At 63.8% G+C, this 14421-nt stretch overlaps 1 protein-coding gene across 2 annotated transcripts in view; it reads left to right on the top strand.

The window, feature by feature from the left end:
- Positions 1-13170, top strand: part of EEF1D (eukaryotic translation elongation factor 1 delta) — a 15920-nt gene extending 2750 nt beyond the window's left edge. Inside the window, exons 1-8 of one of the 2 annotated variants that reach the window (XM_024741092.1) lie at positions 3351-4647; positions 7827-7947; positions 8347-8418; positions 11960-12059; positions 12138-12238; positions 12393-12611; positions 12754-12948; positions 13073-13170. In XM_024741092.1, the coding sequence (XP_024596860.1) occupies positions 3566-4647; positions 7827-7947; positions 8347-8418; positions 11960-12059; positions 12138-12238; positions 12393-12611; positions 12754-12948; positions 13073-13111 (1929 nt within the window). In that variant the 5' untranslated portion in view covers positions 3351-3565 and the 3' untranslated portion in view covers positions 13112-13170. Of the gene's footprint in view, positions 1-3350; positions 4648-7826; positions 7948-8346; positions 8419-11959; positions 12060-12137; positions 12239-12392; positions 12612-12753; positions 12949-13072 lie in introns of those variants that run through there. The other variant, XM_024741093.1, reaches the window with a different exon arrangement.
- The last annotated feature ends 1251 nt before the right edge of the window (positions 13171-14421 follow it).

Genomic DNA, 14421 nt, shown 5'->3' with positions numbered 1-14421 from the left:
CCGACTGCTCCTGTAGGACGCCCGGCCCCTAGCCGAGAGTTCTGTGCTTCCCTGGTGGCATCCTCGCGGGAAAGTGTTCAGACTCAGAGTAGTTCTTCTACTGGGAGAGGTGGGCCCCTGCCTCTGACGTCGGGGGCTGTGCCGGCTGTCCTGGGGCCTCATCCTCCAGCAGCCCTGGGGGTGCTCTTGGCCCCATCCTGGCACTGGCTTTACCAGGCAGCCCTCAGCTGTCTGTGGTCGTCTCCCCAGGTGACAGCGCTCCTGTGTGGTATCTCTAGGGAGTCCTCCTCCCGCCAGAGCCTTGCCACACGAAGCCCCTATGGTGGGTGTCTGCGGAGAGCCTGCCTGGGACCTCCGTGCACGCCTGTCTCCTGCCTGCTAGCCTCTCTGTTTGCCCCGCAGGACACCTCGTGCACCCTGTCCTGGGGTGACTTGATGCTGGCGCGCTGGCCGCGGTGTGGGGTAGACAGGGGAGGCCAGGGGCCTAGGTGGCAGGGCTGACTGGGTCCTCAGCCCCTTGGTGCCGCCTCTTGTGGATTCAGGGCCGGGCACCCCGTCTGTCCTCTTGTGCACCCTTCGGTGCTGGCCTGCGGGGACGGCACACCCTGCCCACCTGGCCTCTCGCCCCCATAGTGGCCCTGCTGAGGGAGAGGCTTGTCCGGCGTGGGCACTGGGGCTGGGTGGCTGCCAAGACCTTCAGCCAGGTCCTTGTCGTCCTACACCTGGTCCAGCGGTCTGGACCCAGTGGCGGTGCGGGGATGGGGAGAGCCCACCCAGCACTGATCCACGTGGGCAGCGGGGCACTCGAGGTGCTGGCTCACCTCCCCAGGTTGGCTCAGCTCAGCGAGGAGCTCAGATGGGGCCTCCCAGGGCTGCCTGGCTCCGGCTAACAGGAACCCCAGCATCTGCGCATTTCGAGTGATGAAGGAGCAGCGGCCGCCCCCTGGGATTTTGGTGGTGGGTCTTGGCTCCGGTGCTCGCCTTTGTTCCCCAGCAAACTCGCCTCCACGCCGCCTCACCGAGCAGCTTCTGAGAAGGCCCCCCAGCCTGCTCGGGCCGCCCTGTCTGACTGCCTCTAACTCTGCTGCTTTCTCTTCATGCTGTCCTAGGAGATCAAAGTGAAAGTAAGTACTCGCCCGTCCCAGGCTCCTGTGTCCCCTTCACCCGAGCCAGGGGACCCCCAGCCCAGCCCTCACCATGCCCGGCGAGTCCTGACACCTCTGGGGCCAGGCTGCCGGCCTCGGTTTCCTTGTCTGGACCTGTTGGGTGTGGCCTCAGCGCCTTCCTGGGCTGAGCCAGTTCCTGCCCCGGCAGTCGGGTGGGCACCCCGTGAGCAGGTCAGGACTGGCGGGCACCTTCCACACCTCTGGGCAGGGCAGGGTGCCGCCGCCCCAGCCAGCCCCTGGTCTCAGGCCCTGTCCCTTGCTCACGGGCATCTTGAGAAGGGGCCTCCCCTCCCCCGAACTGTGACCCTTAGAGCTCTGAGCAGAGCCTGGTTTGATGTCAGGAGCCGAGGACAGCGTTTAGGCCACTAGGTTCACGTAGGGCTTCCGCACTGGGGGGTCAGCCTGGTGGGCAGGGCTGAAGGGGCCAGACCAGCCTTGACCTGCGCTGCGCTCCTTTGGTGAGGGTCTGCCAGAGAGGTCAGAGGGCAGACAAGCCCAGCCTGGTAGGCCTGCAGCCCTCGGTTACAGTGAGTGATGTCACAGTGCCCCGCCTCCTGGGCATGGGCTCCCGCCCCCCAGCACTGCCTCTGCAGTCAGCCTGGCCTTGGTAAGTGCTGCTGGCCCCGGGGAGGGAGGCTCGAGGGGGTGGCCAGAGACCTCTCTGAGCCTGGGCCTCCGCCCCTGCATCGGGTGCTGTGAGAGACCCCTGCGAGCCCCTCAGAGCACAAAGGGGAGTCTCCCTGAAGTCCCAGGTCGGTCGGGACTTGGCCCACACGTCCCGGGGTGATTGGAATTGGGTTTTGGTTTTGGTCGGGGGGCTGTAGACCCTGCGGTGAGTGGCAGGAAGGCTTTGCTGTCCCGGGGTGAAAGTCTGCCCCCTCGGGGGGCCTCCTCCCTGGGGTGAGGGCCCAGCAGGTCTGCCCTCGCTTAGGCTTCACCAGGTGACCTCGCAGCAGCAGGAGACACGGGGGCCATCCTGAGAGCAAGCTGCGTAGCCCCAGGCAGTCGGCCTGGTGCTTCTGCTTCTGGGCGGGCACAGGGTCCAGAGTAGGGTCTCAGGGGAGGAGTCCCTGTGCTAGTCAAGGCCGTCCTCTAGAACAGGCCAGCCAGGTGTGAGCTCGGGGACCCCTAGGTGCACCCTAAGAGCAGAGTGGCCTCCAGGGCTTTCTGGGCTTGAGCTGCTTCTAGCCGGAGGCTGCGGTGGCCCAGGCCCCTTGGTTCTGCTGAATAGGGTCTGCTGTAGCATTCTGGGCTGCCCAGCAATGGGGCTAGCCTTTACGGGGCACCATGCCCGGGAGCAGAATGGGGCACCCTGTGCCAGCGGCAGGGCCGAGGCCATCGCCTCGTGGCTGTTTGCGCACACCCCGTGGCCCAGCAGCCCTCAGTCTCGCACGGGGGCAGCAGGTGACGAGGGCTGCTCTGAGCTCAGGCCTCTGGACAGAGGCTTATCCAGTAGCCACAGCGGCAGGTGTGCGGAGCCCCTTACACCAAAAGGCGCTGGAGTGCAGGGAGGATCTCGCGTCCTAGGACAGGACTCGGAGGTTCCCACATGGTTCCTTTAGTTTAGGTGCACCCACGGGTGTGAGTTGATTGTCTCCTGGTCCGGAGGCATCGGCCGCTGACCAAGGAACCTGATTCTTAACTGCCAGAGCCACTGGCTTCCTTCCCTTTTAGACACTCACTCCCTGGCATCTCCCCTGATGTGGCCTCGCAGGGGTGGGTGCTCCACCCTCTGTTCCCAGGTGCCCCTTGGCTAAGATCTTCTAGCTTCCCTTGGAACATGCACTGCTCAGGATGGCGGTGTGGCCGTGCAGGTGGGGGACTCAGATCAGGCAGAATGTGCCAGGAGCGGGGCCGTCCTCTGAGACCACCAAGTGCATTTCTATAAAACAGAAGCCCGGGTGCCTCAGGGAGGTGGCCAGGCTTAGCAAAAACACAGGACGTCCAGTTAAAGTTTCGGATGAACAGCGGCTAACTTTTCAGAATAAGTGAGTCTCTAATGTTTCACGGGACACACTTGTTCTAAAACTCATTTGCTGTTGACGTAAAAGTTGAATTAGCTGAGCGCGTCCTGTGTTTATTTGGCCGCTGTTCTTGGGGTTCACCGAAGAGGTTTCTGTAGCCAAAGAGGTTTGGAAAGTGTTCCCTGGGCCCCCTTGGAGAGCCTGGGTGCATGTTGGATGAGAAAAGGCAAGTTTTGCGGTTAGGAGGATACACACGTGCAAACACACCACGCATTACGTGCTCGTGCGTGTTTACTGCTTCCCCAGCTCCCCGTGCATGCTGCCCCTGGGCACCCCATCCGGGCGGCCGAGCAGGGAGGGGCGGGGGTGCCGTCTGCCCACGGCCCGCGGTGTTGCAACTGCCCTTTGTGCTTGCTTTTTAACGCTGCGTGGAAGATGAGCGGGAAGGCCTCCTGTGCCCTGGAGACGGTCTGGGAAGACAAGCAGAAGTACGGGGAAGCCGAGCGGCGCTTCTACGAGCACGAGGCCATGAGAGCCGCCGCCCAGCAGCTCCCGGCCGAGGCACTGGCAGTGAACGGGCCGGGCCGGGAGGATGAGGCCGAGGAGGCGGGCACCCCCGACGGCAACGGCAGCAGCGAGCCCGGGAAGAGCCACAATGGGAAGAAGCCGTTGCAGAAGCCGAGGAAGCGCTCCCCGAGGGGCTGGCTCAGCCAGGGGGACCTGGCCCTCGTGGGCCTCTCAGCCGACCACGTCTGGCTGGACAAGCCACTTTTCGACCAGGCGGAGAGCTCATACCACCAGAGGCTGGCAGATGCGGCCGCCCAGGCAGCCCGGCCTCCCGCCCTGGCCCCTGGGGCCCTCTGCGCCCTCGGAAGCCAGGTGGCCTGCCACCACGTGACCTGGGGTGTCTGGGTCAACAAGTCTTCCTTTGACCAGGCTGAGCGGGCGTTCGTGGAGTGGTCTCAGGCCTTGCTGCTGGCTGCGGAGGGGAGCGGCGGGCAGGGGGCTCCCGACACGGGCCAGTGGGCGGCTGCCCCCGACCTGCACCTCATCCGCCAGCCCAGCCCGCCAGCCAACGGCCAGCCCCCACTGGGCAGCCTGCAGGCGCTGGTGCGGGAGGTGTGGCTGGAGAAGCCCCGCTACGACGCGGCCGAGAGGGTCTTCTACGAGGCCCTGTTTGACGGCCACCCCCCTGGGAAGGTGCGCTTGCAGGAGCGAGCCGGTCAGGCTGAGGGCGCCCGGCGCGGCCGCAGAGACCGGCGGGGCCGCAGCGCCATGGGAAGCCGGCGGCTCGGGCCGCGGCGGGGGGACGGGGAGGCCTCCTCTGCCCTGCCCTACCGGTACTTCCTGCACAAGGATGCCGAGGCCCCCTGGCTCAGCAAGCCGGCCTACGACCGCGCGGAGTGCCGCCACCACGCCGCCGAGGCCCTGCGCATGGCCTGGCGCCTTGAAGCTCCATCCCTGGTTCACCGACCCAGCGCCCGGTCTGGCCCTTCCATGTCCAGCCTGAGACCCAAGTAGGGAAAACGTGCCGGGCGGGTGCCTGGGCTTCCCCGGGCCGGGCTGGGTGGCCGGCGTGCTCCCTTCCCTGCCCCCACCCTGGCGGGACTCCTCCCAAGACTCCTGGACCGGCTGAGTTGGAAGCTGGCTCGGGTCGGGCAGGGATAGCTATCTGCCCCTGGGGCATTGCAGCCTCTGGGGTCACCCCCACCAAGTTGGTGGAGGGAAGGGGTCCACGTGGGCCTGAATCTGTCTTGCTCAGGGTTTCCCCTTTGGCCAGGCAACTTCCAGCTTCTCCCCTGACTCATGGGACAGGGGAGCGATGAAGGCTCCCGGCCCCCAAGCCCCACTGGGCCGCTTGCCGACCCATCCTGCTGTCTCCCCCATCTCCTTGTCCAGAACCACCTGAGGTGAGGTGGGCGTCTCAGGTGCTCTAGCACACGGCCGGTCCAGCGGCCTGAGTCTGGAAGACACCCACTGGATGAGGCCAACTTGCCTTCAGCCTGTGGACCCAGGGGTCTGGCCCCCAGAGCGGTTTATGCAGTGCCAACTGGTCGCTGGAGGCCAGAGCCTGGCCATGGAAGGGATCCCTTAGCCCACTGGGCTCAGGCAGGAGGGCAGAGACCGTTGGACTCAGGGCAGACTGGGGGCCCCCCAGTGGGGAGAGGCCCTGGGCCACAGGCCGGGCCAGAGGGGGCGTGGAGGGGCCTCCCTGGACCCCAGACTCCCGGCAGGAGCCCCTCGGCTCCTCGGTGGGGTGGGATGTGCTGCTTTGACGGGATCCTGGCCTTGGTGCGAGGGGCAGGGTGTGGGGCCCACCGCCGGGGGGAGGGGGGCGTTCCCCATCAGGCAGTACGTGTGCGTGCGGGGTGGCGTGGAACTGAAACTGTTCAGTGATGCCTCTTCGAGCTGGGGTGGAGGAGAGTCATAGGGCTCAACCTCCCTTGTCACGGGGGTACACTTGGTGAGGTCCAGTGATGGCCTGGGATCCGCAGCAAAGAGAACTGGTGAGGTTGGGTCCTTTTCTGTTGCACTTGGTGAGGGACAGGGCGGTTCTGAGTCAGCAGACTTCGTCGTCTGTGAGAATTCGGGCTCTGGGCCCAGGTCCGTGGCAGCTCCCCCGCCTTGCCGAGTGGTGGGAAAGCAGCAGGCTGCAGATGTGCCGATACAGCGATTTGCAAAAGCGGACAGTGGCGGGACCTGGCTCACAGGCCGGCGTTTGCCAGGCCCTGGTCTAGAGCAGCAGTTCTCAGGCTTGCTGGTCTCGTGATGCGAAGAGAGCTTTTGTTTTATTAGTTTTTCCTACGTTAGTAATTAAATGCAGAAGCACTTATTTGTTGAAAAATAATAACAAGCTTGTTACACGTTAATGACGTTTATGCAAGAAATAACTTTTCTGTAACAAAAAAGGTCAGTGAACTAAGTGGCCTTGTTTTACATTTTTGCAAGTCTTGTGTCTGGCTTAATAGGAGGCAGCTGGATTCTTACACCTGCTTGTGCGTTATCCGTTGGTGTATATTGTCCGACAGATCCAGCCTTGAACAGTTGTGTGATTGGAAAGGGGAGGACCTTGGGGACCCCCAGGGGTTCCTGGCCATGCTTTGAGAGCCACTGGTCTTGGGGACTGGCCTGGGGACCACCCGCCTTAGCACTGAAGGAAGCCCACGTGGTGTGGGGGAGGGGCTTGCAGGCTCGCTGTGGTCCGTGCTGAGAACCTCTGGTGCTCTGCCCTGGGCCCTGGAGCCCTTGTTACCCAAGGACCGGGACGGCCTGCCCTGTACCCTCGGGGTCCTGGCTGTTGGAAGGGGCGCTTGCGCAAGCCAGCCCTGGGGTCTGCGAGGAGGTGCCCCCTCCTCCCGGCCAGGCTGTCTTAGTCTCTCCTCCCCTCTTAACAGTCCCACTGGGCTCAGGCAGGAGGGCAGAGACCGTTGGACTCAGGGCAGACTGGGGGCCCCCCAGTGGGGAGAGGCCCTGGGCCACAGGCCGGGCCAGAGGGGGCGTGGAGGGGCCTCCCTGGACCCCAGACTCCCGGCAGGAGCCCCTCGGCTCCTCGGTGGGGTGGGATGTGCTGCTTTGACGGGATCCTGGCCTTGGTGCGAGGGGCAGGGTGTGGGGCCCACCGCCGGGGGGAGGGGGGCGTTCCCCATCAGGCAGTACGTGTGCGTGCGGGGTGGCGTGGAACTGAAACTGTTCAGTGATGCCTCTTCGAGCTGGGGTGGAGGAGAGTCATAGGGCTCAACCTCCCTTGTCACGGGGGTACACTTGGTGAGGTCCAGTGATGGCCTGGGATCCGCAGCAAAGAGAACTGGTGAGGTTGGGTCCTTTTCTGTTGCACTTGGTGAGGGACAGGGCGGTTCTGAGTCAGCAGACTTCGTCGTCTGTGAGAATTCGGGCTCTGGGCCCAGGTCCGTGGCAGCTCCCCCGCCTTGCCGAGTGGTGGGAAAGCAGCAGGCTGCAGATGTGCCGATACAGCGATTTGCAAAAGCGGACAGTGGCGGGACCTGGCTCACAGGCCGGCGTTTGCCAGGCCCTGGTCTAGAGCAGCAGTTCTCAGGCTTGCTGGTCTCGTGATGCGAAGAGAGCTTTTGTTTTATTAGTTTTTCCTACGTTAGTAATTAAATGCAGAAGCACTTATTTGTTGAAAAATAATAACAAGCTTGTTACACGTTAATGACGTTTATGCAAGAAATAACTTTTCTGTAACAAAAAAGGTCAGTGAACTAAGTGGCCTTGTTTTACATTTTTGCAAGTCTTGTGTCTGGCTTAATAGGAGGCAGCTGGATTCTTACACCTGCTTGTGCGTTATCCGTTGGTGTATATTGTCCGACAGATCCAGCCTTGAACAGTTGTGTGATTGGAAAGGGGAGGACCTTGGGGACCCCCAGGGGTTCCTGGCCATGCTTTGAGAGCCACTGGTCTTGGGGACTGGCCTGGGGACCACCCGCCTTAGCACTGAAGGAAGCCCACGTGGTGTGGGGGAGGGGCTTGCAGGCTCGCTGTGGTCCGTGCTGAGAACCTCTGGTGCTCTGCCCTGGGCCCTGGAGCCCTTGTTACCCAAGGACCGGGACGGCCTGCCCTGTACCCTCGGGGTCCTGGCTGTTGGAAGGGGCGCTTGCGCAAGCCAGCCCTGGGGTCTGCAAGGAGGTGCCCCCTCCTCCCGGCCAGGCTGTCTCAGTCTCTCCTCCCCTCTCAACAGGAAAATGGCCACAAACTTTCTAGTGCATGAGAAGATCTGGTTTGACAAGTTCAAATATGACGACGCAGAAAGGAAATTCTACGAGCAGATGAACGGGCCCGTGGCCGGCTCCTCACGCCAGGTAGGGGCTGCTGCGCGTGGGGTCTCGGGGTGTCTGTGCCAGCACAGCGGGACACGCACGTTGGGCCCAGGTGGCCCTGCTGCAGGTGCTGGGGTTGGGTCTTCGGAGGGCGGCTGGCTGGCTCCCGAGGAGCTGGAGCTGCTCTCGTGTCCCATGTGGGCAGGGCGCTCCCAGCGTCTCTAGGTGCCCATCAGGACCTGCGACACGTGGCCCGGCTGGGCTTGCGGGCCACGTGCGCCTCAGGCCCCGTCGTCAGGGCCACAGGACTCCATCCTCTTCCGTCCTCAGGCCTGTGAGCTTTTGTTTTGTGCAGGGCTTTCCTGCTCTCTCCACAGGAGGCTGCCTTTTTAATTTTTTTTTTTTTAAATGAAAGCATTGTTCTTTCTGCACCATCTGCAGGAGAACGGCGCCAGCGTGATCCTCCGTGACATCGCGAGAGCCAGAGAAAACATCCAGAAGTCCCTGGCCGGGGTGAGTACCGCCCTCGTGGCAGACGGTGTGGCAGACGGTGTGCCCGGCGCTTCCCCCGGTGCTGCTGATGATGTCGCCCCTTGGAGCAAAGTCAGGGTGCGGCGTGCAGCGCTGTGTTCCCACACGGCCAGAGGAGACATCCTTCCTCTCGCGTCCTTGCTGGGCTTGCTGGCGGTCACCCGGGACTCCCCGCCTTGCCACGGCTGCTCCTGTGGACCAGGCCTGAGGCCTTTTCCTTCCTGCTCGCTCCCTGCTCCGAGAGTGTGAGGGGCTGGCGCGTGCTGTGCTTCCTCCCTTCCCTCTTAGGTGTGGCCCTCCTCGGAGAGATGGGTTCACAGGGTGTGCCGAGTCCCAAGTCATAGAGTCACCACCATCTTGAATTTGAGGCCCAGGAGGGGCCCTGCAGCCCAGCTCGGGCTCAAGGTCCCACGTGAGATCAGGAGAGGGAAACGGTCATGTCCAGTGTGTCCCTGGCCTGGCCGGGGAGTGTGTCCCTCGGAGTGGCAGCCCTGCTGCTCCACCTTCCTTCTCAGAGGATTGTCTGGGCTACAGAGTGGTGTCCCAGCCTCGAGGGCCAAGTGTCAGCAGAGCTGTGTTCCTTCTGGAGACTCCAGGAGAGAATCCATTTTCTCGCTTTTTCTGCCTTTCAGAAAGCTGCCCACATGCCTCGGCCTGTGGCTTCTAGCCAGCAGCGTCACGAGCTTTGACATCTATTTCTGTCACGTTTCTTTCTCTCTCCTGCTTCTCTCTTATGTGGACCTTTGCGATGACACTGGGCCCACCTGGGTCATCCAGGGTAACCTCCCCACGTCCAGATCCTCAACCTTGTCACATCTGCAAAGTCCCTTTGGCCACGTGAGGTCATCTTTTTACAGGGTTGGGGACATATTTGGGAACTTCCTGCCTGCCACAGCTGGCTCGGATATACTGGATCCTGGCCATCAGCTGGGCGGCCCTGGGTGGGTGTCCCCCAGGAAGCGTTGCCACCACTGTCTGCCCAGCAGGCCCTGCTTTATACTTGGCCCCCACATGCTCCTGCCTTGCCTTCTGCCCATTAACCCCAAATCCCAACTGCCACCCTCTGCTTGCCTGAGCAAGTTCGGCCCAGGCAGCCACGGGATCGAGGTGGTGCAAGGTCTTCGCACTCGGGCCAGGCATGTCGGGCTCCAGTGCTTGGAAGGCTGCGGCCAGGGGCTCAGCAGCTCTGGGGCTGCGGCCCTGGAGATTCTTAGGCTGTTAGAACTCTTCCCCCACCGGGCCTCAGGGCCCTGGCTGTTGGGGTCAGCTTCGGGGTCCCGGTCTTCAGGGAATTCACCTGGGCAGCTGTTAGGGCTTGGGGACGGGTCTGCTTAGGCTGCTGTAATAATGACGCAGCACAGACCAGGTGACCGAAACAACAGAAATTTATCTTTTGGTGATCAGGAGGTTTGAAGTCCAGGATCAGGGTGTGGGTGGGGTCGGTTTCTTTGGTAGATGGCTGTTTTCTTCCTGTGTTTTCCTTCTGTGTCCAAATTTTTTCACACGCAGACACCGGTCATTGGATTAGGACCAGCCTAATAATGTCATTGTGACTGATGACCAGTGTGAAGACCCCATTTTCAAATAATCTCCCACTTTGAGGCCCTGGCGGCAGGGGCTTCCACGTGAACTTCAAAGGAACGTCCTTCGGCTGCTGGCGGCCCCGGGAAGGGTGCTATGGCCCAGCCCCATGCTTGGGCTTGGGTAGTGGGGCTCAGCAGACACTGGGATTCCAGAGGTTCCCGGGGACTGCGCGTGGTGCCAGGCACAGGGCTGGAGGCCGGGATGGAGGCTTCTGGATTCGGAACCTTGGTATGGCACCGCCCCCGAGGCCACCAGGTGGCTGCCTGCGGCCTGCTGTTGGGAGCTCAGACTGGCCTGGGTGGCCTGGGCCTGCCTCACTGAGCGCCCTGGCTTCCTTCTCAGTCCGGGTGGGCAGGGTGGGCCCAGGGCCTAGACACCGTGGAGTGGCCTGGTGCTTTCTGGGCCGAGCGGTGGTGACCCCATGGCCCCCAACAGCCTGGTCTCTCCCCTGCCACTTTGTCTTGGCCTTGCAGCAGGTGGGGCCTTGCCCTCCCGGAGCCTGCAGCCTCGGGACCCGTACACAGTTGGTCCTCACTTGGTGGTGGTGCCGGGCCTGTGTCGGGAGGTCCCCGGGGCCGGGCAGCAGGCACAGCAGGGCAAAGGCTTGAGGTTCCAGCCTGCCTTGAGGCACCGGGACCTGGTTCATTTGCTTAGCGGGCACAGATCAACCGGGAGAGACGGCCTTGGGGCAGCTGCTGAGAGGGGGTGGGGCCTGAGGGTGCAGGTTGGTGGGGGCTGGCGGGGCTTCGTGGGGAACAGCTGGTCCAGGATTTCGTCCCTGTGCTACGGAAGCCGTTGGACCTTCTTAGTGGGAATGGTCCTGGGAGCTGAGCCGTGGGAAGTAGCTTGGAGAGGAGGTCACGTGCCAGGTGGTGGTGGCCGAGACTCGGCAGGGGTGGTCAGCTGTGGGTGGATGGGGCTGCCATTTACGAGCCAGAGTAGGAGGTTGGGGTGGACACTTGGGTTGGTCTGAGGAGAGCGGTGGCGTGAGCAGAGCCCACCCTGGTCCTGGGGGCCGGTCAGTGCTCCTGCAGCCACGCAGTGCCACTTGGCCAGCTTTGCTGGGAGTTCTGTGTAGTGGGAGCTGGTGGGTCTAGGAGACGGTGTCAGCTTAGCACCGCCCATTGGTCCCAGGGCAGGGAGCCAGGCATGTGTCAGCCTGTCCTGTCTGGAGACCTTCACCTTGGTAGTGCCCTGGGGGTGTGCAGACCAGGGGAGGAGGCCACCCCTATGGCTTCCCTGTGGCTGCTTGGTGGGTGGGCCCCAGGCCTTTATCTTGACTGGACATTGGAGGGGGCCAGCAGCCCTCTGGCAAGGGCAAGGTGCACTGAGCCCCACCCTTGGAGCCACTGCAGTGGGGGATAGGGGTGCTGAACGGCCTGCGTGCAGGCTCCTGGGGTGTAACTCGGGCCTGAGCTCCCTGGGCAGTGCCGCCTGGGTCAGATGATGGGGGCTCCCGGTCAGGGAGGAGCCAGAGGAGGCTGGTGGCCAGGCCAGGGTCCCTGGGTCACCCAGAGCTTTCAAAGGCAGGCGGGTGTGTGGGGGTGGCTGCCCCCAGTGCTGTCCCCTCCTGTGTCCAGCTCAAGGCTGTGTTGCCCGGTGCTCCCGAGCTGCTGGGTCTGGCTGCCCCTGGAGCTGAGTCCTTTGCTTCCTCCCACCCACCAGGCAGCGGCAGCCACGGCTCAGCTCTGCGCCGCCTCCACGTTAGGGCCACCCTGGGCTCCTGCTTCCTGTCACGTGCCGGGCTGGGGATACCACTGTGGCCTCAGGCTTGCAGGGCTTCCTCTCTCCTCGCCTGGGTGGAGCATGGCCGGCGGACCCCGTGGGGCTTGATGGGCTTCTCATCCAGCTTAGGGCTCTGCTTCAGAATGGCTGTGAATGGGGGGGACCCCAAGGAGCAGGCTAGGGTATGAGCCCTTCCTCTCCCCCTGCCTTGCAGAGCTCAGGCCCCGGGGCCTCCAGCGGGCCGGGCGGAGACAACAGTGAGCTGGTCATCCGGATTGCCAGCCTGGAAGTGGAGAACCAGAGCCTGCGAGGGGGTGAGGCCCTGGGCCTGACGGGCGGGGGGCCCCACCCCAGCACTTGCTGCCTGACCGGCATCCCCTTTGCCCCCGCAGTGGTGCAGGGTCTGCAGCAGGCTGTCTCCCAGCTGGAGGCCCGGCTGAGCGCGCTAGAGAAGAGCTCGCCCGCCCACCGGGCCACAGCTCCGCAGACCCAGGTGAGGGCCCTTCCCCGCCAGGGACCCACACCTGGCGCTGAGGAGCGGGAGGCCGCGGGCTGCCCCCATGTGGGCTGTGGCCCAGGCAGGGGTGGAGGGCTGGAGGCCTGGCGTCCTGGCTGCACGGGCCCCAGTCTCCCCTCCTGTGTGGCAGCACGTGTCTCCCATGCGCCAAGTGGAGCCCCCCGCCAGGAAGGTGGCCACCGCCACAGAGGACGATGAGGACGACAACATTGACCTGTTCGGCAGCGACGAGGAGGAGGACCGGGAGGCGGCCCGGCTGCGGGAGGAGAGACTGCGGCGATACGCCGAGAAGAAGGCCGCAAAGCCTGCCCTGGTGGCCAAGTCCTCCATCCTCCTGGACGTCAAGCCCGTGAGTGGCTCGCCTCTGACCCTCCCCTCGCGGTGCCCTGTGGTCCTGGAGGGATCAGTGCCGGGCAGGGCAGGAGTAGACTCAGACTGTGTTGACGGCAGGAGCGGGCTCTGACCCAGCCCTCCTCCCCTCTCCTCCCCAGTGGGATGACGAGACGGACATGGCCCAGCTGGAGGCCTGCGTGCGCTCCATCCAGCTGGATGGGCTGACCTGGGGGGGCTCCAAGCTGGTGCCCGTGGGCTACGGCATCCACAAGCTACAGATCCAGTGTGTGGTGGAGGACGACAAGGTGGGCACGGACCTCCTGGAAGAGGAGATCACCAAGTTCGAGGAGCACGTGAGTGAGGGGCCCACACAGGGTAGGGGCCTGGGGTGTCCAAATGAGCCTCTGGCCAGGCACATGGGCGCTTGGGCCTTTGGGAAACAGGGCCCCGTGTGACCACCAGCCTCCCTCTCCACAGGTGCAGAGCGTTGACATTGCTGCTTTCAACAAGATCTGAGCCCCGGCACTGGCCTGAGCGTGTGAAGCCTTGCAGCCAATAAAGACTGAGATTCCAGCCCTCTGGCTCCTGTCCTGGTTTGGGCCCTGCTGGTGGGCGCATTCAGTGAGCCGCACTCTGCCAGGCCCCCAGCCTCACACTGGGCGGGCATCTCACGCACTGCTCCTGCACCAGTGGCCACTGCCCTTCTCCCCATTCTGGGTCTCTCCACAGCCCTCCTGTGGCCGTGTGACCCACCCCTCTGCCCCTCCTGTTCCCCTGACTCACTCACGTCTCAGTTGCAAGTGGGACGTCCAGGTCTACCTCTGACAGTGTACATTGTTTCCCTCACTGTGGGAGGCGTCCCAGTCTTCCACCATCTCCATTCTGCTTCCTTTCGCTGAGCCGTCCCCATGGGTACAGAAGTGCCAGTCCGGAACTATCCAGGGAAGAGGCCCCAGCGGCCGTCCTGGCCCTGCTGTTGTGACTACAGTCACGTGCCCCATCGGGGCTGACCTGTTCAAAACCCTGCCGGGTAGCCGACCGTTTCTAGGAAGGAGGCTGGGCTTCTTCCCTTAGCCCCGAGGCCCCTGCTGCCTGCTGGAGACCTGGGCCCTTGACAGATCCCATGACACACTGCCCTGTGGAATTGTGCCCACTGTCCTCCCTGGGCCCCCACCCCCCTCCCCAGTCTGGGCAGGACTCGTGTCACTAGTGGTTCTTGCCCTGGACCCACCGTGGCTGGTGAGAAAGAGTGGGTTGTGGTTACTCTGGTCAGAGCTGGTGGCCTCAAAGGGCCCCCAGAGTCGTGGGGTTTAGCGTGTAAGACCCGAGAGCCTTCGGTGCCGGCTGGCGGTGGATGACCGGCCCCCTCGTTCTGTCGGCACCACCCTGCTACCCGAACAGCGTCGCGTGGGCCTTGCCCTGGTGTGGTGCCGGCCGCGAGCTGCCCTGCCCAGGCCTGGGGTGGCTTCTGGGCGGGCGAGGATGGAGTCCAGCTGGACGTGGAGTTCGAATTGCCCTCTTCCACCCTCTCCCCGCGCTCCCCGAACTTGGCCGCGCGGCCTGGGGCAGGACAGACCATGCTCCAAGGGGCCAGGGGGAGCTGAGCTGACCAGCGAGAGCACAAGTCCCCACCTCCAACCACGGTCCGGCTCCTGGGACCGCTCAGAGAGCGTCCGGAGGCCAGCGGCCCGCCCTGACGGTTCTGGTTGCCAGGAAAGGCGGTGGCTCCACGGTGTCCCAACCCGCTGGCGGGGCGGGCCCTGGCCAGCGCGGCGTCACGCGGGCGGGGCGGCCAGAGTCCGGGGCGCCAGGGCAGCGGCCACAGT

This window comes from Neophocaena asiaeorientalis, unplaced genomic scaffold (genome assembly GCF_003031525.2).
Source record: "Neophocaena asiaeorientalis asiaeorientalis breed wild unplaced genomic scaffold, Neophocaena_asiaeorientalis_V1.1 scaffold177, whole genome shotgun sequence".
Classification (NCBI taxonomy): Eukaryota; Metazoa; Chordata; class Mammalia; order Artiodactyla; family Phocoenidae; genus Neophocaena; species Neophocaena asiaeorientalis.
Note: the sequence above shows the minus strand (reverse complement) of the source record. Positions and strands in the feature narration are given on the sequence as shown.